General features: G+C 48.7%; 1 protein-coding gene across 2 annotated transcripts in view; it reads right to left on the bottom strand.

Moving 5' to 3' along the window:
* The window catches only part of PNISR (PNN interacting serine and arginine rich protein), a 362924-nt gene that overhangs the window by 173935 nt on the left and 165539 nt on the right, over nt 1-23450 (bottom strand). For both annotated transcript variants that reach the window (XM_085611119.1, XM_085611118.1), the window contains exon 5: nt 20724-20916. In XM_085611119.1, coding sequence (XP_085467245.1) covers nt 20724-20916 — 193 coding nt within the window. The remainder of the gene's footprint in view (nt 1-20723; nt 20917-23450) is intronic.

Genomic DNA, 23450 nt, shown 5'->3' with positions numbered 1-23450 from the left:
TTCCATTTGTCTTTTCCATCCCCTGTTGACTGCATCTGTTGTAATGGACACAGAGGGAGTTAGTTGCTTGAATGGTCTGCCTGTTGAGATGCTTTCTATTCGAAAGCATTGCATTCCCCTATGTACTTCTATGTGACAGCCATTAGATCCTCCAGGCTGCCTGTGACCATTGGCTCGGGAGCAATTCTTGCATTGGTCTCATGTGGAGTGTGGTGTGAGGGATTAAAGGGAATACACAAGGCGATCATTTTCATCAGTTTCAACTCAGTTCTCACTGTAACGTAAAGGCTAATTTGTTGTGCTAAGTCCAAAATTATTTTTTGCATTGGGAGAGCTTTGGCTTCCCTCCAGTTCAAGGTTACCCAAGAAAATCTTCTGTCCCTTGGGAATTGGGGACGTTTTCTCCACGTTTAGGGAGAATCCAAGCTGTTTAGCATTTGAATCAATGGCTATATGCTCTTTTGGCACGTTGTGAATTTTCCTTAACCAGCCAGTTATCCACATCCAGGAACTTATGTATCCCCACCTTCTCAAGAGCAATGCCACTTCTGCAAGACATTTTATAACAATTTTGTTGCATATTTTATCACAAATAGGAGCACCCTGGATTGATAATGTACACTATCTACAGAAAACCTGTGGTACTCTGTGTGTCTAGTGTTCATCTGTATGTGCAGGTAGGTGTCCTCGGGATCGGTGGTGTCCATGTGGTCTCCTTTCTTCAAGAATGAAGTGTTTTCTTGCAACATGCTCATCTTAAACCTTTGGGTCTTGAGGAACTTGTTCAAGAATCTGATGTCCAGGATAGGTTTCAGGATCTTCCCCTTTCTTGTGGCACAGCCCCGAAAGGGCAATCTGTGTCGCTTGGTATTGCCATGGTGTGGAATATTGGGCTGGAAAACCTAACCCCCCACCCAAGGTTCTCCTGTTAAACATAGTCCCTCTCATAAAGAATAGTCAAAACTTTATTTGTTGGAGGGAACCTGCTACTGGTTTTCCAAATAGGGTTTCCCTCATAACGGGCATGGCCATTGTGATGATAGGTACCTGTATCTCATTTGCACATTGCTACTCTCAACTAGACCTGTCTCGTAAGGGTGGAAGCAATGCACATCTAACTGCTAGCTGTGTCTGCTGCATCTAGGGCAGATTTCAGGCAGGTATTGGAGATAGTTTTCTCATTTTGGATTACTGCCTTTGCTTTTTTCCTGTATTGATCTGGGAGATGTATCAGATCCTCAATCTCCTCTCACTGATTAGGACAACACTGGAGTTAGCTATTCGACACTGTGTGGTGACTGACATCTTCATCTTCCTCCCCCAAAACTCTATTATTTTACTTTCCTTATGACTATATGAAATCACTTGTAGTGCTTTTGTTGATCTATGTATAGTCTTATATACTTGATGTGACTGCCTTGGAGAAGGCCAGTTCTATAAAGGAATCCCTTTTCTGGTCTAGCATGCTTGGCAACACAGGCAAAGAAAAGTGTTTTTTATTTTAAGGGAAGAAAAGTATCTTGTACAAATCGTGGCTTAATTTGCTCCTCTTTTAGGTGAACTCCATAAGTATTCTATGCCCTCGTAATGACAGCATTATATATGGCCATGCCATCTGGTGGTGAATCTGTGTCCTCTTCTAGTACGTTTGTCTACCTACATCTTGCCATTCCCCTTCTGTTGATCTGGAGTCCTGGAGGGGGCCCAGTTTATATTTTTTCTCCTCTCCATAGGAGACTGCTTGCTCTTCTCCTTGGGGTTCAGGTGTTGTTGCAGGCTCCAGTTCTGCCTGCTCCTCCACTAATATCTTACTCTCCTCTGCCTTTGCTGGGATCAAAAAATCCAAATTCCGTTCTCTTCTGGAGCAGTGCTGCCATCTTGCTTTGAAAAGATGTTTCTTTATCTCAACTTCAAGCGCCCAGTATACCACACCTAGTGTTGTAGTCTCCATTTTCACTGCAGAGTTTCCTTTTCCTACAACTCTTTCTCCCCTCCCTAGACCAGATACCCTTTCGGGATCAAGCCAGATTCTGGGAGTTTTTCCCCACAACTATCTGTGTTTAGATCTGTGGGGCTCCTGGAATTTCGACTTCCCTTCAACTACTAAGTACTTTGGTGTCAAGGACTTAGAGTCTGAGGTTTTTTGCACTGCCCTAATGTGACCCTGAGGAATTGCAGGCATACGCCTTCTGAGTGCTTGGTGTTTTGACGGCTTTGACCTCTGATCTACCCATCTACAACCACCGGCCCATCTCCCAGGCATCGGTTTCTTCAGAGTTTCATTTGTTGCTCTACATTTGTGATAAAGTGCCATCTTTCTTGCATGGTATGCCCCCACTTTTTGCTGAATTGATGAATGTACTTTGACTGAGTGTGCCCAAGACTCCTGCCAATCAGGTGCCCAGGGCCTATGTTCCTTCCCTAAAACCCAAATTGGCAAACCCTGGCCACATGTCAGCCCCTGGTAAATGGTACCCTAGGTACCCAGGGCCTTGTGACCAGGGAAGGCCTCTAAGGGCTGCAGAACTTATTGTGCCACCCTTACAGGCCCTGTACCCTAACACAAACACACTGCCCTTGCAGGCTGAGTGTCTGGGTACAAGACAAAACAAAGAGTCAACATGGCACACATCCCTGTGTGCCATGCCCACAACCTACACTGCCCTGGCATACATCAGCCACTCCTCTAGCTGGGTGCCCTATGCCAGTGGTGTGGGCACAGGAGCATGAGCCCTGTGCCCCTACAGTACACAGGTCCATTCCTGGGCACTGTAAGTGCAGTGCTGCCATTTAAGAGTATATGGTGCGGAGAGCTCGTCAAACACGGACTCCACAGCACCATGATGGCAACACCAGAGACTGAGAAGTTTGGTATCAAACTTCTCAGCACACTAAACCCGCACTGATGCCAGTGTGGGATTTAATGTACAAAGCAATACAGAGGGCATCTTAGAGATGCCCCCTGAAATCTAACCTACAATCCACGTCTGGTCTGAGAGGCTGCCTAGGCTGCCACACAGCAGACATGTTCTGGGACCCCTGGGTGGAGAGCTCTCGCTCTCCTGGGCCTGCAACAATGCACATCCTGGGCGAGGTGCTAGGTCTCCTCCCCCAGGATGGGCAAGGGGGAAGCTTCAAAGGCATGCCGCCTTTGTGAGCTTCTCCAGGTACAGCAATGTACTCAGCAACTGACCCCCACCGGTTCTGACCCCCACTCTGGCGAGAAGACTGGCCGGAAACCCCAAGTAAGGACAGGGCATGTGCCAGCCTCTGCCAACCCCACCCCTCAGGTGGGGGAGGCGAGGTGAAGCACATCTCCTGACTCTCGCCATCTTGAAGATTAGAAGCCCTGCCCAATCAGGACTAGGCTACTGCCTCCCTCCCACAGGAGAGTGGCAGGATAGTGGGTGTACCCACCCCAGGGCAGGGACCCATTGGTCCCTGCCCTTTACCTACCTGTAACGGCCCTAGAACTAGTATTTAGGAGCACCCTGAACCTTCCTTCCTTAGATTCCAGATTCCGAAAAAGCAAAGAAGAACAAGAAGAAAGAGGACCTGCCATGCAGCTGCTAAGAAGAGGAAGACACCAACTGCTTTGGACCCAGCCCTACGGGCCTGTCGACCCTCGAACCTGCTCCTGCTAAAATCCCGGCACCTCCTGTGGCCAGCAACCTTACAAACCCCGGAGGACCTGGCTACCTTGCAAGTCTGAGCACCTGGGACTCCCATGAGTAGTGGCTCTGCTCAAAGCAAGTTTCTAACCCCTGGCTTCAGCCCGGGAACCGCGAACCCTGCACCCGCCAAGCCTGGCCTGTGCCGCAGTGGACAAAGACCCTGAGGACGTCCCCCTGGCGACAGTGACCCCGAATCAGGCACCCAAGGACCCACCTCGTCGCTCCTGACAACGCCTGCAGCCTCAGAACCAGGGACCCCCCCAACCGCGTACAACAGAGGGTAAGATTTCCTGACATCAAAAGGCACCCCTGCACCCGGCGCCCTGCGGCCCCCTGTGCCCGACTCCTGGGTACCTACCTATCCTCAAACTACCCAACTTACCTTTCAAAGTGGTGGTAGCACCCTAAGAATCTTCGTCCCCGAGCTTGCAGCCTTTGTTAGTCCTTGAGCTATACCATTGAAATCCATTAAGCGCCAGAAGGCTCAAAAGCACCCTGCACCCAGCCGCCCGAGTGGCCCTGGTATTGCAACTTCTACTCCTACCTACTTCCCCAATTGCCCTGAGCAAGTGACCAGGAGCCCAGCTCCCACAGCCGCGTGGCCTGCTAGTCAGCAGCCACCAACCAAGGCCCCCCTGCCTCCCATAGGATAACATTGGGCCTAACTCACTCTGCACCCGGCCGCCCCAGTGCCGCTGAGGGTGTAACAACTGTACCAACCTGACCCTGGGAGACCTCTGAGTCTGTGCCCAGAACCTTAACTCTGCCAGTCGAGTACTTACCAAAAAGCCGATAACTCACTTTTCTTCCATAGGGTAACATTGACTGGTTTCTTCTGCAATTTCTTCTAAGTGTGGAGTTTCTAAAACTTGAAATATTCACCTAAAATCAACCGAGTAACGAAAACGGAAATACTCACCTGCTATTAGGAGAGATCCCAGTGCTGGATCTTGGTGCCCAGCACTGACCCTGAAAAGTACTCACAACCTTACTTACCACTAACCCAATTTTTTTCAATAGGAAATCATTGACTGTTTTTCTGTGAAATTTCTTCCAAGTGTCGATTTTTGCAAACTACAAATATTCTTTAAAAATCGTACCAACCGTGAAAACGTAATTACTTACCTGTTTTAGATAGAGGTCCCAGTACTGAGCCTAGGAGCCCAGCCCTGGATCACAAAAGTAACGAGAAGAACAAGTTACTTACCTTCGGTAACGCTTTTTCTGGTGGATACAGTATCTGCCTGTGGATTCCTCACCTTGTGAATATCCCCTGCGCCAGCATTCCACGGAACTTTTTTCCCCAGCTCTCTACGCCGACGTGGACGACGTCATAATGCATCGGCTCCGCTCGCGACTCCGTATAACGTCACCGGAGCCATAAGAGAACCACGTCGGCGTGATGACGTCAGTTCCACCCATTTTTTCCGTGCCCCCGAGGCGCACAGGTGGACCAACTACAGATTCAAAGTATACACAGTATACAATATACCATCAAATATACATAGAACATATACAAAAGGAAAGCTAAATAAAAGGAATATGCTACTTACCAGTATGCATCTGTTCTTGGCATGTAGAGCTGCAGAGTCACACACTGAGGATAAGATCGCCATCTGGTGTTGGGCTCGGATGATTGCAGGTTGTTGTTGTCTTCGGAAGAAGCCTTTGGTCACGAGGTTGGTGACTCCTCCCCTGGACAACAGTGCGCATGGGCATCCACTCCATCGGCAGATTGTTTTTCGCCATGATGGGAAAAGATGGAGTATATAGAAAGAAAGAAAGGATGTCCATGTGTAATGTCTAAGTAAGACGGATGCTGGAACAGATACAGGTCCCGGGGAGGCGGGCGGGCGTGTGTGACTCTGCAGCTCTACATGCCAAGAACAGATGCATACTGGTAAGTAGCATATTCCGTTCGAGGCATATGAGCTGCAGATCACACACTGAGGATAGATTATACAGCAGTGCTCCCCTTAGCGGTGGTCGCCTGTATCCGTTGCAGCAGCTCGAAATAAAGTTTTTAGGACAGCCTGGCCCACGGAGGCCTGTTGTTTGGCCTGCACGTCAACACAATAGTGTTTAGTGAAGGTATGCGTGGTAGACCATGTGGCTGCCTTGCAAATGTCTTCTAAGGGAATATTGCCTAAGAAGGCCATAGAAGCCCCTATTTTACGCGTGGAGTGCGCCCTAGGGGGAACTGTAAGTGTACGTTTAGCCTTGAGGTAGCATATTTGGATGCATTTAACTATCCACCGGGCTATTCCTGATTTGGAGATCGGGTTGCCTTTGTGTGGTGGCGCGAAAGCAACAAAGAGTTGTTTTGTCTTTCGAAAAGGTTTTGTCCTGTCGATGTAATAAAGCAAGGCTCTTTTAACGTCTAAGGTATGTAGGGCCCTTTCAGCTACCGAGTCTGGATTTGGGAAGAAGACCGGTAGTTCTATTGATTGGTTAAGGTGGAAAGGGGAAATCACTTTTGGAAGAAATTTAGGGTTTGTCCTAAGAACCACTTTGTTACGGTGTAGTTGTAAGAAAGGTTCCTCAAGTGTAAGGGCTTGTATTTCACTTACTCTGCGCAGGGAAGTGATTGCGATAAGGAAGGCTACCTTCCATGTTAGGAATTGCAATTCACATTTGTGCATAGGTTCAAATGGGGGACCCATGAGTCTTGTTAGAACCACATTGAGATTCCACACTGGTGCAGGTGGCAATCTTGGGGGAAGAATTCTTTTGAGACCTTCCATAAACGCTTTGATGGCTGGTACCTTAAAAAGGGACAGGTGTTGCCTATTTTGTAAGTAGGCTGCCAAGGCTGCTAGGTGTAAACGTATAGAGGAATACGCTAGATTGCATCTTTGCAAGTGTAGTAGATAGCAAATGATGTTTTGGATGGAAGCATCCAATGGATGTATGTCATTATTAGCGCAGTAGATGGCAAATCGTTTCCATTTAGCGGCATAACACGCTCTAGTAGTAGGTCGTCTGGCTTCCTTTATGATATTCATACAGTCTGGAGGGAGATTGAGGTAACCGAACTCTAAGACCTCAGGAGCCAGATCGCTAGGTTCAGTGTTTGAGGATCTGGGTGTCTGATTTCTCCATGGTTCTGGGTTAATAGATCCGGGGAGAGGCGTAGCCTTTGATGTGGAACTAAGGATAGTTCTAGAAGCGTGGTGAACCACGGTTGACGTGCCCAAGTGGGAGCCACTAGTATTAGTGACTGTTGTTTCAGTTTGCGTACCACAAATGGAACTAGTGGGAGAGGCGGAAAGGCGTACGCAAATCTGCCTGACCAGTTCATCCATAGGGCATTGCCCTTCGACTGTGGGTGTGGAAACCTGGCGGCGAAGGTTGGGCATTTTGTGTTTTCGGGAGTGGCGAACAGGTCTATGTCTGGTTGTCCCCACTTTTGGAAGAAGGGGAGTAGAACCTTGGGGTGTAGTTCCCATTCGTGGATCTGTTGTGTGTGGCGACTTAGGAGGTCGGCCACTTGATTGTGGATCCCTGGGAGATGTTCTGCTAACAGGTAGATGTTTTGGGGAATTGCCCATCTCCAGATTTGCTGTGCCAGTTGGGACAGTTGGAGAGAGTGTGTCCCTCCCTGTTTCTGTATATAATACATTGTCGTCATGTTGTCTGTGCGTATGAGGACAGTTTTGTTCTTTAGGTGAATTTGAAAGGATTTTAGTGCTAGGAACACTGCTAAGAGTTCCAGGTGGTTGATGTGGAGCAGTTTTTGTTGGCTGGTCCATCTGCCCTGAGTGGTATGGTGAAGGAGGTGGGCTCCCCACCCCGTGAGAGATGCGTCTGTAGTTAGCACAACTTGTGGAAGAGGCTCTAAGAACGGTCTCCCTTTGGACAGGTTGATGGTGTTCCACCATTTCAGTGATCGAAGTGAGCGACTGTCCACCAACACCAGATCGGTAAGTTGTCCGTGAGCTTGGTTCCACTGTTGTGCTAAGCATTCCTGTAAGGGACGCATTTGAAGTCGTGCGTGTGGGACTATGGAGATGCATGACGCCATCATGCCTAGGAGCTGCATGAACACTCTTGCTGGAAGAGATGGATGAGTTTGAAATTGAGAGATGAGATTTTGTATACTGGCTATCCTGGCTGTGCTGGGATAGGCAATGGCTTTGGATGTATCTATGGTTGCTCCTAGATACTGATGTAAGTGGGAAGGTTGTAGGTGGGATTTGGGGTAGTTGATAGTGAATCCCAAATCGTGGAGAGTTTGAATCGTGCGATGAGTGTGGAGAACGCATTTTTGGTATGTATTGGCTTTTATGAGCCAATCGTCCAGATAGGGGAAGACATGGATCTGTTGTCTTCTGAGATGCGCTGCCACGACTGCTAGGCACTTGGTGAACACTCTGGGTGCTGTTGTTACTCCGAATGGGAGAACGGTAAATTGATAGTGTTGCCCATCTACCACAAATCGTAGATATTTTCTGTGAGCGGGATGCATAGGGATGTGAAAGTATGCGTCCTTGAGGTCCAATGTGGCGAGGAAGTCTCCCTGTTGTAAAAGTGGGAGGACTTGTTGGAGAGTGGTCATGTGAAAATGATCCGAATGTATATACTGGTTTAGTAGTCTGAGATCCAGTATGGGCCTTAGTGTTTTGTCCTTTTTGGGAATGAGGAAGTATAGAGAATATACCCCTTTTCCCTGATGTTGAAGGGGGACTGGTTCTATCGCATGTTTTTGTAACAGGGATTGAACTTCTTGTTTGAGGAGAGAGAGATGATGCGAGGACATTGGACGTTGTTTGGGCGGTATGTTTGGGGGGGATTGTATGAGTTCGAGGCAGTAGCCAGACTGGATAATTTGTCGTACCCACCTGTCTGTGGTGATGGAAGTCCAGACAGGCAGGAATTGTTGGAGTCGCCCCCCGACCGGAGTGGAATGGTCTGGGGGGAGTGGTGGCAAGTCACTGTTTGGTGGCTGGTGAGGTGCGGGTGTTGTTGTTGTTGCCCCGCCCTCGACCTTTGTTATTGTTTCCCCTATAACCTCCCCGGAAGTAACCTCTGTTAGGGGATGTTTGTCCAGAATTTTTAAAGGTGGACGTGGTCTCAGTTGAAGTGTTTTTGGAGCCTCCTCTATAAAAGGAGCGACGAAAGGAACCCCGGTTTTGATGAGACTGCAGTGCTCCCATAGACTTGGCAGTTTCATTATCCTTTTTCATTTTTTCCAATGCAGTATCTACTGCAGGGCCAAATAGCTGCTCTTGGTTGAAAGGTTGAGCTAGAATTGCGGTTTGAACCTCCGGTTTAAAACCGGAAATACGGAGCCAGGCATGTCGTCTGAGTAAGACGCTAGTATTGACCGCTCTAGAAGCAGTGTCCGCTGCATCTAAGGCGCATTTAATGGAGGCATTAGATATTAATTTGCCTTCTTGGATGAGGTCAGAGGCCTGGGACTTAAAAGGTTCAGGCAGATGTTGCATAAGGTCCTCAAGTTGGTCATAATGCGCTCTATCATACCTGGCTAACAGGGCCTGGGTATTCGCAATACGCCAATGGTTAGCCGCCTGCGCGGCGACCCGTTTGCCCGATGCTTCTAAAAGCTTAGACTCTTTGTCTGGGGGAGGCGTTTCTCCAGTTGTCTGTGAGTTAGCGCGCTTTCTGGCATTTGATACGACTAGGGAGTCTAAAGGGAGCTGGGCCTTAATGTATGCAGGGTCTTGCGGGGCTGGTCGGTACTTTTTTTCGATGCGTGGGTTGAGAACCCTAGCTCGAACAGGGTCCTTAAAGACTTCAGTAGCATGCTTTATAACCCCTTTGATCATGGGCAGTATGTGAACAGTCTTTTGTGACTGCTCAAAGGTATCAAGGAGAAAGTCCTCTTCAAGGGCGTCTGTGTGCATTGTAACGCCGTGGAATGATGCTGCCCTATTTATAAGTTGGCCGAACCCTAGGTGGTCATCAGGAGGGGAGGGCTTGGAGGGGTAGGTAGTGGGGTCAGGCATGTCAGGTATAGGATAAGACCAGTCATACATGGGTGCTGGGTCTGGGAACGTAAAAGGGTCGTTTGGATCAACAGGATCATTAAATAAATCAGGGTCCGCCCCTCCCCCTAAGTCATCATTATCATCCTGTGGAGGAGGTGAATGATAGGGAGATGGTAAAGGTAAAGGTAAAGGAGAATCAGGAGGAGGAGGGGGGGACGGGTTAGGAGGTAAAACAGGAGAGGAAGGACGAAGTGGTGAAGTAGCACAGTCCTTTTTCCGTATGGGAGCTGGGGGAGGTGTAGTGTCCAGCTTCCGCTTTTTATATGGGATGGCAGTCACATGTCCCGTGTTAGGATTAATGTAGATCCGCTTCTGAGTAGGATCTGGTCGAAAAAGTTCATCTGGCTCCGAAGGTGGTGTCTGTGATGTCCGCTTCGGGTCTTTATGAGCTTTTTTCGGCGGGGACGCAGTTTTCGGCGCCGATGATTTTTTCGGGTCCGATGGATTTTTCGGAGCCGACTGAGTTTTCGGAGCCGACTGAGTTTTCGGTGCCGACTGAGTTTTCGGTGCCGACTGAGTTTTCGGTGCCGACTGAGTTTTCGGTGCCGACTGAGTTTTCGGTGCCGACTGAGTTTTCGGTGCCGATGGACTTTCAGGCATCGATGTTGAAGAACGTCTCGGTGCCGGTGGAGACTTCGGTGCCGAGGAACGTTTCTGTGCCGAAGGAGATTTCGGTCTTGGAGCCTGTTTCGGTGCCGACAGTGGGTGTTTGGGTGCCGAGGGTGTTAAAGGCACAATCAGGTGAGGTTTGCTCGAGCCCGAGCCACCCACAGGCTTAGATGTCTTCGGAGCCGGGCCCGAGGGCGGGGCTTCTGAAGAGGATTTCCGGTCGCGACTGGGCCCAGCTGGCGGAGTCTTGACCAATGCTTTTTTGGATGGGGCAGGGGCAGGGGGGATGGTACTCACACGCTGCCCTGGAGTGATGAGGTCATCGGAATCGTCGGCCTCGGACACGATCTCGAGATCTTCGGTGTCGTCTTCGGGAACATCTTGAGCAAAGATGTCCTCCGGTTCTGGAGCTGGTTTGGCCATAATATGGCGTCGAGCTCTTCGGTCCCGGAGGGTCTTCTTCGAACGGAAAGCGGAACAAGCTGGACAGGTGGACTCGTTGTGTTCCGGCGACAGGCAGAGGTTGCAAACCTCGTGGTGGTCACTGTGGGGGAACTTCGCTCCACACTGGGGGCATTTTTTGAAGGGTGTCCTGTCCATCAGCCGCTTCCGGAACCGGTCCGAGTTGATGTCGACGTCGATGAAATGAAGATTAAAGAGTTAAATCGATTGCTGGAAGTTTTCTGCTGGAGCGGAAAAAAGTTCATCCGAACCCAATGGCGGAAAAAAACAATCTGCCGATGGAGTGGATGCCCATGCGCACTGTTGTCCAGGGGAGGAGTCACCAACCTCGTGACCAAAGGCTTCTTCCGAAGACAACAACAACCTGCAATCATCCGAGCCCAACACCAGATGGCGATCTTATCCTCAGTGTGTGATCTGCAGCTCATATGCCTCGAACCAAGCATTTCCTACCAATGCACCAGAAAGCATAATAACATCTCAAACAAGACAACTTTTAAGGTATACAAAGGTGGACAACGGGGAGGCGGGTGGGCCAGTGAGGATTCCACAGGCAGATACTGTATCCACCAGAAAAAGCGTTACCGAAGGTAAGTAACTTGTTCTTCTGATGGATACATCTGCCAGTGGACTCCTCACCTTGTGAATAGATTCCCACAGCAGTCCCCACTCCCGGAGGAGGGTGTCCACCTTCCTATACCAGAAAGTCTTGCAAGACAGAACGCGCAAAGTGGCCCTCCCTCCTCATCTCAGAGTCCAAGCAATAATGCTTTGCGAAAGTATGGAGGGAGGTCCAAGTCGCGGCTTTACAAATATCTGCCACAGGAACACCCCTGGCCAAAGCAGATGTAGATGATTTAGCTCTAGTTGAATGAGCCCTAATACCCTCAGGAGGAACTTTACCAGCAAGGGCATAGATGATCTTGATGGCAAGGATGATCCATCTCGATAAAGTGTACTTGTGCACCGCTCTTCCTTTAGAATGACCAACATAACCCACGAAGTGCTGATCGTCCAGACGAAAGTTCTTCGTTCTGTCCAAGTAAAAGCTCACAGCTCTCTTTGGGTCCAGGCGATGAAGTCTTTCCTCCTCTTTGGAGGGATGAGGAGGTGGATAAAAAACAGGGAGAGTAATAGACTGCCCCAAATGAAACGGAGTAACTACTTTAGGTAGGAAAGCAGCCCTGGTCCTGAGTACCATCCTTTCAGCATGTAATGTTAGAAAAGGGGGTTTAGAACTAAGAGCTTGAAGCTCACTCACCCTCCTTGCCGAGGTTATGGCTACAAGAAAGACCGTCTTAAAGGACAACAGCCTCAGAGGACAGCTATGAAGAGGCTCAAACGGGGACCCCATCAGATAAGTTAAGACAAGATTAAGGTCCCACTGTGGCATTACAAAAGGAGTAGGAGGAAACTTGTTTGTAAGGCCCTTGATAAACCTTAGTACAATCGGAGATTTAAATAATGACGGTTGATCAGGAAGACATAGAAAAGCCGATAAGGCCGAAAGATAGCCCTTGACCGTGTCCACGCACAGCCCTGCTGAGCCAAGGAAAGAGCAAACTGAAGCACATCCGAAAGATGGGCTTTTAAAGGGTCAATGGATCTCTCTCCACACCATTTAACAAACTTAGACCACCTAATATGAGTAAATGGACTTGGTGGAGTGTCGCCTGGCCGATATAACATCCACCACATCTGGCGGGAGGAAGGAATTCAGGTTGCCCCGTTCAATCTCCAGGCATGAAGGTGTAAGCTCTGGAGGTGGGGGTGTAGAACCTGCCCCTCCGACTGCGAGAGGAGGTCTGCCCTCAGAGGGAGACGGAGAGGAGGGCACGAGGAGAGGTGGAGAAGATCTGTATACCACACCCTTCTTGGCCAATCCGGGGCGACCAAAATAACTTGGGCCCGGTCTTGGCGAATCTTCCTCAGAACCCGAGGAATCCAGGGTATGGGAGGAAACGCGTAAAGGAGTCGTGAACCCCAACTCAACTGAAACGCTCCCCCAACGCCCCCTGCATCGGAAACTGGAGACTGCAGAATGACGGGCAGTGCGCGTTCTCGCGGGTGGCGAACAGGTCCACCAGAGGGGTTCCCCACATCCGAAAGATGTAACGAACCACCTCCGGATGGAGCCTCCACTCGTGGTCGGCAGAGAACTGCAGACTGAGACTGTCCGCACGTACGTTCAGCACCCCGGCCAGATGATTTGCCATCAGACAAATCTGATGGTCCTGAGCCCAGGACCGAAGACGCAGGGCCTCTCTGCAGAGACAATGCGACCCCACTCCTCTCTGCTTGTTGACATACCACATCGCGGTAGTGTTGTCCGTCAGGACTTGAACAGACTGATCGCGAAGGGAAGGGAGGAAGGCCTTGAGTGCCTAACGAATCGCCCGCAATTCCAGAAGGTTGATGTGAAGCAACCTTTCCTCTGGAGACCCTTGTGCTCCAGATCCCCCAGATGAGCGCCCCACCCCTGGGTGGAGGCATCCGTAATCACTGTGGCCACCGATGGAGGTAGATGGAAGGGCTTTCCTTGAGACAGATTGCCCTCAACGCTCCACCAAGATAGATCCGCTGCAGCTTCTCTGGAGATCCTGATCGACTCCCTGAGATCCCCGTTGTGCTGATACCACTGCCTGCAGAGGCACCACTGGAGCGTCCTCATGTGCCAGCCTGCATGTTTGACCAACAGAATGCAGGAAGCGAACAGACAGAGCAGACGAAGGACCTTCAGAACTGGAACAACCGCTCCATTGTGGAATAAAGGGACCATCTCCTGAATGTCGAGAATTCTTTGAGGTGGAGGAAATGCTCGACACACAGTAGTGTCCAGTACCGCCCCTATGAACAGGTTGCGTTGAGAGGGCACCAGGTGAGATTTGGGCACATTTATCGAAAAACCCAAGTCGAATAACAGCTGAGAGGTTACCTGCAGATGATGCTGCACCATCTCTGGGGACTCTGCCTTCAGAAGTCAGTCGTCTAGGTAGGGGAAAACCGGAATCCCCGACCTCCTGAGATGGGCTGCCACCACTGCCATCACCTTCGTGAAGACTCGAGGTGCGGTAGTAAGACCAAACGGGAGGACCGCAAACTGGTAATGTTGCGACCCAACCGTAAAACGGAGATACTTCCTGTGCGACTTCAGGATTGGGACATGGAAGTACGCGTCCTGCAAGTCGATGGACACCATCCAGTCTCCTTGCTGCAACGCTTGAAGAACCTGCGCAAGGGTCAGCATCTTGAATTTCTCCTGTTTCAGGTAAATGTTCAAGACTCTGAGGTCCAGTATCGGACGCAATCTGCCGTCCTTCTTGGGAATCAGGCAATACCGGGAGTAGCATCCCTGACCCCTTTCCTGCTCTGGAACCACCTCTATCGCACCCTTTTGAAGCAAAGCTAGCACCTCCTTCTGCAGAAGAAGTATATGGTCCTCTGAGCAGTAACTCTGGCAAGGAGGGTAAGGGGGGAGGAAACTCCAGAAAGGGAAGGGCGTACCCAGTCTCCACGAGGTTTAAAACCCAAAGGTCGTTGTAACAGATTTCCAACCTTGCAGAAAGTGGGACACCCGACCCCCCACAGGTCTTACATGATCTAGGATGGGGGATCTAGGACTGCTTCCCTGAAGCTTCATTGGGAGCAGAGGAGGCAGAAGATGAAGATGGGTTGCGGCCAGAACCTCTCCGTCCTCTTTGTCTTCCTCTATAGGACCATTCTGCTGCTGCTGTTGCTGCTGAGGCTGCCGGAAGGAGCGAAATGAAGACCTCCCAAAGCCTCTGAATTTATTAAGCCCAAATCTTTTAGCAGGAGCCTGCAGACCTAAAGATTTTGCCGTCACCCTGCTCTCTTTAAATCTCTGCAAGGCGGAATCAGCCTTTTCACCAAAAAGTCTGTCTGTCAAAGGGCAAATTCACCAAGGTGGCCTGAACATCCGTAGAGAAGCCAGACGAACAAAGCCAAGCTTGCCTCCTAGTGGCTATAGATGACCCCATTATCCTTGTCACAGAATCAGCCGTATCAAGCCCCGACTGAATTACCTGCCTCGCAGCAGCCTGAGTGTCAGTGACCACTTCCATAAAAGACGCCTTATCACCTTCTGGCAACTTAGGGGCTAAAGATTTCATTGAGTCCATAAGAGCATGAACGTAGCGCCCTAGTAAGCAGGTGGCATTAGTAGACTTAAGCGCCATACTCCCTGAAGAAAAGGTCTTTTTAGCCGCCTGGTCCGCCTTCTTAGACTCCCTATCCGCAGGAGTCTGAGGAAAAGCTCCTGAAGCATGCTTCGAGCATGACGCCTGTACCACCAGACTTTCTGGAGAAGGGTGGGAAGAAAGAAAGCCTGGATCCCCAGGAGCCACCCTATATCTTCTTGCCACCCGTCTGGAGACTGCCAGCGAAGAGAGTGGCTTACGCCAGACGTCCATAACTGGCTCCAAAATCGCCTCATTAAAAGGCAACAAAGGCTCACAGGTCGAGGTAGGCGAATGTAACACCTCCGTCAGAAGGTTAGGTTTATACTCAGCAGAGGGCAACTGCAAGTCCAGCAACTCTGCGGCCTTCTTTATTACAAGATGGTAAGGAGCCAGTTCCTGCGGTGGCGAGGATCTAGTGGAAGAATGCTGCCACTCCGGAGTTGTATCGAGACCGCTAGCCTCTTGAATCCCCTCAAAGTCATCAGAAGAAGTATCCACCTCACCTTCTTCCACCTCTTCCCTACAACGCTCCTCCTCCAAGACTCTCAGGGCCTCTCTCCTTGAGCGGATCCGAGGAACTGGTGCCGGCGGCGCCGTAGGCGGAGTCGGTGGAACCGAACGTGGAGCCGGAGGTGTCTGAGTCGGCGGCGCCGGAGTCGGAGTCGACGGCGTCGGACGCGGAGCCGAGGGAGTCGGCACGGCGTCGAGGAAGGCTCCGAAGAAGGTCGATCCAATCGAAGTCGAGATGGATCCCCAGACGGCGCCGAAAACTGCCACAAAGGCGCCATCGGCAGAAAGGGCATAAACGGGCCTGAGCATAATGCTGCAGCATTCCCAGAGTGTATGCCATATGACCCACGGGACCAGTAGGTGCGCCGGATGGGAAGGCAGCCCGTTGGAAAATCCCATACATAGCATTTAAAAAATGCGTCGAATCCCCACCTGGAGTCGGGAACTGCGGATAAGGTATTAATCCCGGATCCGGCTGAGGAGTACCTGGTACCGGAGTCGTAGTGTCCTCAACAGGCGCCGCAGGATCATCCAGCTCTAGAGAAGGCTCTTTTTCCTGTTCTTGCTCGGCCTCAGAAGCCGAAGACTCCACTGGAACCGGTGACTGCGCCGGTGACTGCGCCGGGGACCGCTTCGGCGAAGGAGATCTCTCTGGAGACTTAGATGGTGAAGGAGAAACATCCTTACTTAGACGTCGAGGCGAAGTCGATCTCGACGCCTTGCTCTTCGAAGACCGGCGCCGAGAGGAATGCTTCCTTTTCTTATGGTGTTTCTTCGACTTCGAAGAATGCGAAGTCGACGACTCCGGTCTCGATCTCTCCTTCTTCCTACCTCTCTTCTCCTTCTTAGCCTTGGCCATAAAGAGCTTCGCCTCCCTTTCCTTCAAGGCCTTGGGATTCATCCTTCTGCAGCTGGAACAATCCTCCACATCGCGGTCAGAAGAAAGGCACCACAAATAATCTTCATGGGGGTCTGTCATCGACATGCGGACCCCACATTCCCTACAAGGTATGAAACCCGACTTCCTAGTCGAAGACATGGCAATTTATTTCAACAGTTACACACTACACGACTACAAAGTAGCAGGAGAGTGCTGGAAAACCGTTGCACGTCGACGGCGCGGAAAAAAGGGAGCTGACGTCATCACGCCGACGTGGCTCTCTTATGGCTCCGGTGACGTCATACGGAGTCGCGAGCGGAGCCGATGCATTATGACATCGTCCACGTCGGCGTAGAGAGCTGGGGGGAAAAGTTCCGTGGAATGCTGGCGCAGGGGATATTCACAAGGTGAGGAATCCACTGGCAGATGTATCCATCAGAACATACTTTACCCGTAACTTGAATTTTCTTCCATAGGAAACCACTGACTGTTTTTCTATGAAATTTCTTAAGTGTCGATTTTGCAAATTTATAAATATTTTTTTAAAATCGTCTGTGTAACTTAAACGCCGTTTCTCAACTGCTTACAGGTGGTACACTAGTGCTGGATCTAGGATCCAACACTGACCTACAAAAAAGTAACCATAACCCCACTTACCTGCTAAGTGAATTTCCTTCCATAGGATAACAGTAGTAATTTGATTAGCAAAAGTTTTTAAGTGTGAACTTTTAAAATAACAAAATATTGCTTAAAAATCACAACCGTAACTAAAACGAATTTACTCACTTGTTTCCAAGAACTGTCCCAGTACTGAATCTAGGATCCAGTCCTGGAGTTAGAAAAGTAATCCTGAAAGTAATCACTTGCAAATAACTTAAAATTCACATTGAGCTCAATGTATTATTGTGTTTGAAATAGTGTTGCCTATTGCAACAAAACTGTAACTATTGCAAAGTATTTAACTAAAGCATCTCATTCCGATAAAGTATATTTTGATACCTATTGTTGGTTCTAAAATAAAACAACCATATATTTTTTATATAAACCATTGGCCTAGAGTTCAGTACTTGAGTGTGTGAGACCATTTGCTGACTGAGTGTCTACAACAAATGCTTTACACTGTCCTCTGATACTGCCTTACTGCTCGACCAAGCTACCACTTTAGAGAGCAAGGTTATATCTAACTTTAACCTCTGCCAAACCTCTGGGGACACCGGACTCTGTACACACTGTACCTATTTGGGAACAGTATTTACAGAGCCACTTTCTCACAACATTTCCAAGCCCCGAAGACAGGGCAGGCTGGCATGTAACTGTGTCTTGGCATAGTGTTCAAAACAGTTTCTCCCAACTGTAAGAGTCCTGGTAACTCAATGTACAGCTCACAGCCTTCAGACTTCTGGTCATTGGGCAGGAAAAGACTGCAATCCTTGCACTTGTCCTTGTGAGCGAGCTTGTGGTGGCACTCTGGACAAAATCTATAGGGGATATTTTCTATCTTGAAAATATATCGCAATATAAGCTAGTAAAAAACACTTTTATCAAGTTGCCCTTTGACTATATAAGATGCCTGAAATACCAGCTAGGTTTGTTTACTTTACGCTGCATTAGGCCAGGGCATTGAGGTTGGAATTTTGTAAAGTTACCCGTGTAAACTCAGTCACATCACATTGCATTGCATTTTTAGAATGTAAAGCAAGCAGTAGGAAGAGTTGAGCTAAATTAGCACAAAAAACAAAGTCAATGTCAAGCCAAGGCAGCTGAATGATGCTGAACGACTGGGCATCCAGAAGACCTCCAAAGTGAACGGGCGGTGTCTCGGATTCTAGTTATATGTTATGGTCTGTAAATGGAAAGAAGCTACTTTCAGTTGATGATCAGTGGAATATCAAAAATAAAGTGAAAAAGAATACCAACGCCGCTCTGGAGAAACATGCCTGGGTAAAAACACAATGCTGTTTTCTTTAAAAACAAGATGTGATCCTCTGCAGATACAAAGGCCTCAACAGAGTGCATAGATAATTAACAAAATGCAGGTAAGCGGATGTCAAGAGTGACGGCTGTCCGTTTACCCAAAACCATATTCTATGGTTAAAAAAAGTCTACTTATGTTGCTTTTCTAGACAAATGAGGAAACTTGGCAGATATTACCAATACGAGTTCATTGACGGACTGCACACATGATTACACGTCGATAAGCAATTGATTCACAGTTGTGGTGAAACAGGTACCTCCAGCAAAATGGAGGTAAAAAACATCTGAAGCTTGTTAATATGATCAGCCAACGCAATTTGCAACCAAGATGACCTCTTGTCTCTTGGATCACCAGTGTGAAATGAAGGGGTCAAGAGGTCCTATGAGAAATGATGAAATCCATATCTGAAGGCGGCATGGGTACGTTTTACAGTCATAATTTTGGTTTCTCACAAACTAGTGCTAAACAACTGGCTGGAAGTAAGCCATATCTATGGTTTGAACTATGAGCAATGGCTGTCTCATACAACTACATATGCTAAATGGGGCCGTCTTCCTGATCATCATTCCTAGACCACATAGACTGTGTCCATCGCTTGGGATAAGGCTTTAAGTAGGGTCAATTGGACAGGTACAATGATGGGAGAGGTCCTCCTCTCAAAGTGTAACATGACTTCTATAGGTTACCACCCTGGAGGAGTTTCAGAATTCCCTTGAAGTGAACACATAGGTTTTTCTAGGTTGAAGGGTGTTAAGAATCTGGACATCTAGAGGTCATTCACTGACTTGCAGATGGATTTGTACCTATACACAACTCAATTTTACAAATACCAGCAATTTTGACAACCAAGCCTGCTGCCCCTATCACACATCAAAGATGTGGTTATGGCCCCAGTGTCAAATCCCATAGAGAACAACTCATAACAGGCAAACTCAACACCATAATAACAAAGGTTACAAAACTCTAGTGTTAACTCCCTCGATGGGTCTGACCAGCTGTTGGAGGCAAGAGTGGCAGATGTAAAGACACTGTCTAATAAGAGTTTGCAGGACGCTTTGCTAGCATCAAGAAAGGGCAATGTTTGTCTATCACTGACAAGCCCATTCTACACTGACGACCCGGGAAGGAACGCTCCTGTCGTGCAACACAAAGTTCGATCAGCCAGGCCCTTATCAGGGAGGCTGTCACAGGATGCATCAACACACGCCTGTTTTACACGCTCACTCGTGTATCACTACACTTCGCGCTCTTCATCCTCACCATTGCTAGCAGTTGGGGAACTGAGAACCGCGGTTCTCCATCAAGGGTCAAAGCATCAATGCCCTGATGAAGTTAATTTCTCAATGAACGAAACGCGTTGGCTGGAGCTCATGGTATCTGACAAAATAAAGGCTTGCCGTACATAAATGAATTGTTCAGTCTCACTTATTGGAAAAGACACTTTGGTAGTGCATCTCTCCACACTCGTACAGTTTCTATTTTACTTGGCAGCTGGCACCTAACAACAGCAGGTGCAGGAGTTGTATGTGCACACCAGATCTCATTACTTCCGGATCATTACAAAAGGAACATAGCAGTGAGGTGCGGCAATTACGGTCCGCCGTTGTTTACCGCTTATCATCTATCACTGACTGACCATGTATTTTGCGACAAGAAATACGCTGCAAGAATGAAGTTGTGGGAACTGAATAGAGAGCACCTGCCTGTACTGCACTGAACATGGGGATCTTCCTCACACCATTTATGGATGTACAATAATGCAAAACGTACTGCAATTGTAATGTCCATTAAACGATAACAGACACTTTCACATAGAATAAGGCCTTCAATGGGGTTCCAAATTGCACAAGGTCTTCGCTTATAGACCCGAGTTTTTTTTAAACAAACAAGTTCTATATGCTCTGTTCTTAGCTTATTGCTGCTATTGTTTAGCCTGGGGGAAAAAAACAAAGTAGATAAAACAAAAAAGCTTTCAGTCACCAATACTCCAATGGAATAAGCCACCTTTTTATGGATAAACATTATTAAAATTATGGGTACTGCATACAGTAGCACAAAGAATTCGAGCTGGCTTGTGAAGTTTGGTCCAGAATGTTCAGGTTGACTAGGATACTAGGTAAATATGAACTACAGACACACAAATAAAAAATGAAATTAGAAAGAGAAGACATCTAAAAAAAAAACTGCACAAGGTTTTAAATTAAATATTAAACCAAGTAATGTTGATTAAAAGATTAAACCGCGTAATATGGATTATGCTATTAAAAAGAATTTTTTTTTTTTTTTTTTTTTATTAACCCTTCAATGCAATATAGCAAACATGGAACTCAATGTTGCATAAAGAAATTGTAAAAAAATGCAATGAAAAATATACATATAAAAAAAAAAATGATTTAAACATACCAATTTGGGGAGGTGGCTCTGGTGGCTTCACAGGTACTGGAACAGGTGAACGCTGGCGATCCCTAAAGGAGGTCCTTTCTCTGCGATTTTGTTGCGGTGCTGGAGCTACTGGGGGAGCTGGTGGCACTGGAGGTCCAGGTTGCCAGTAGGGAGGATGAAAGCCTCCTTGCGGTGGGCCAAAAGAAGCACCATGCTAAAAGAGGAGATCATTATTGTTTAACATCAACACAAATGCATTCACTTTTCATCAATTATTTATGAAAAAACAAGTTACTTACCTTCGCTAATGCACTTTCTAGTGGATATTCTATCCAACTACAGATTCCTCACAATATCCCCAGGCACCAGGCTGGGTCTGGAAGATTTAAACAAACATTTTCCCACTCACCAGTATGAAGCGCTGTGTGGCTACACACTGGCTTTGTTCCACCCAGGAAAGGACAATCGAGCCGCACACAAATGCCACCTGTGTGTTAACGTCAGTTTCTTGACATGGAGCCCAACAATATTCAGAGGTACCAGTGTGATGATCTAAAATTTGGGACCTTTTTAGATGGGAAAAGGGACCATTCCACAGAACAGGATGGTGGGAGGGTAGTGATTAATATCCAGTTAGAGGGTCCTAAAGAAGGTAAGTAACTTGTTCTTTTGATGGATATTTTCAACCGCAGATTTGTCACCTTTACAACAGATACCAAAGCAGTACCTTCCAAGGTGGTAGGACTGGAATGGCTCAGACAAAAACTCCAGCAGGACCGAACTGCCAAAATGCCCTTCCCGTCGGACCTGGCTGTCAAGGCAGTAGTGCTTTATGAATAAACATGCGCACTGATGCCCACATTGTGGACTTACAGTTGTCAAAGACTAATCACCTTGACAGTGTTCTTTTCGGCACTGCCTTGCCTTTCATTACCTAAGAGAACCCCACAAAAAAGCAGATTATCCACCCAATGACCTCTGGAGTGAAAAATGTAGAAACTCAAAGCTCTTGTGGGTCCAATTGATGGCGACCCTCCTCTTCATGCCAGGGGTGAGGCCGAATAAAGAACGTTGAAAGAGTGATGAATTGCCCAAAGTGAAAAGCAGTCACAACCTTTTTTACCGACCGCAGTCCTAAGCTGGCGGAAGAGAACATTTTCTTTCCAAGATGGTCCAGCTTCTTGGATTCCCTTTCCGGTGGAACGGTAGGGCATGCGCTCTTGGAAGTGGAGGTTTGGACCACCAAGTTCTCCCAGGTGGGGTGTTGGGAGAGCAAAGTGGGGTCGTGCGGGAGCCAGGCGGTGGCGTTGGGCAATCATCCGGTCCACAGGAGCCCCCGTATTGGGCCTGGACAATGTGCCCAAAAGGACGTTGGTGAGGGCCTCAAACGTCAGCAAGGGCTCCGAAGAGCTCGCAGCCGGTTGAAGCACCTCTGTCAGGAGGTTAGTCCTGACCGCCACCGTAGGAAGCTCGAGGTTGAGCGCCTCAGCCGCCCTACGCAACACCACTGCGTATGACGCTCCCTCCTCCGTAGCCACCGTAGGAGACAACATGCCAAGGTCAGGGGAGGTGTCCAAACCACTAGCATCCCCTAGTTCCTCTTTCCAGTCCCACTGGTCAGTCAGAGTCATCTGTTCCCCCCCCCCCCCCCCCGCCCCCCCCAACCCCCCTCAGTCCTCCTCCTCATCCTCTGGGTGCCATTCTGGTCAAAAAGGGACCCCAGGAGTGAACAGGGGCACAAAACCCCACTCTGCGTCAGTCCGGCTCAGGGTCCACATCAGGATAGAGGCCGGGGTTGACGGCAGCCCGATCGGTGTTGAACCTGGTAGTGGTGCCGGAGTCGTAGAACGTAAAAGATGGGCTGGAGTTGCTCCAGGCCCTGAAATGGAAGGCAAAATGCGGAGTCGACTCTTCGGGCTCCGCGGGAGGGGCACCACCCGCGTCGGGTCAACCGACCGATGAGGAGAAGTCAAAGATTGACGGTGCTTCTTCGAATTCTTTCTATGCTTTGACTTACCCGACCCAGAGTGCGAGGACTTTCGAAGACTTGGACAAATGGTGGTGGCTCCACGACCGGTCCCTCGACCTCCCTTGCAACCAGGACCACTAACAGCTTTCGGGACCGCTCCCGCAAAGCCTTCGGCGCCATCGACCGGCAGTCAGAGCGCGACTTGGGGTCATGGTCGCGCTCCAGGCAAAAGAGACACACGCGGTGCCGATCCGTCACCGACATCATCCGATGACAGGAACTGCATGGCTTGAAACCAGGCATCCCTCGTGTACAAGGAGTTGAAGCCTCGAAAAAGAAGTAGACAAAAGTCGAGAAAAAAGTCAGTAAAAAAATGACTGGAGGTACCGCTCTTCCCGGATCTGCATTGGCGGGTGCGGAAAAAGAAAGAACTGACGTCATTGCGTGAGAGTGGCTACCGCAACGTCATCCCGGCAACCACGACTGACGCGAAGCAGAGGTACTGCTGACAAAAGAAACTTTCCAGATTCAGTCTGACACCTGGGGGTAATTCTAAGGTAAGGAATCTATAACTAAAGTGTTTCTTTCAGATAGTAGATAGATCTACGTGCAACAACAAATATGGCAAACAAGCCACTAAGGTGCTCAGAGAAGGTATGGAAGAGTGGCGGAAGGTGGACCTATGGCGACTGCGCAACCCGGAGCGTAGAGAGGGACCCTGTATTTCCACAACTCATAATACATGGTCTAGAATAGACTATTGGATAGCAACCCACACA

Source organism: Triturus cristatus, chromosome 6 (genome assembly GCF_964204655.1).
Source record: "Triturus cristatus chromosome 6, aTriCri1.1, whole genome shotgun sequence".
NCBI classification, from domain to species: domain Eukaryota; kingdom Metazoa; phylum Chordata; class Amphibia; order Caudata; family Salamandridae; genus Triturus; species Triturus cristatus.
This window is presented reverse-complemented; position numbering and strand designations above follow the sequence as displayed.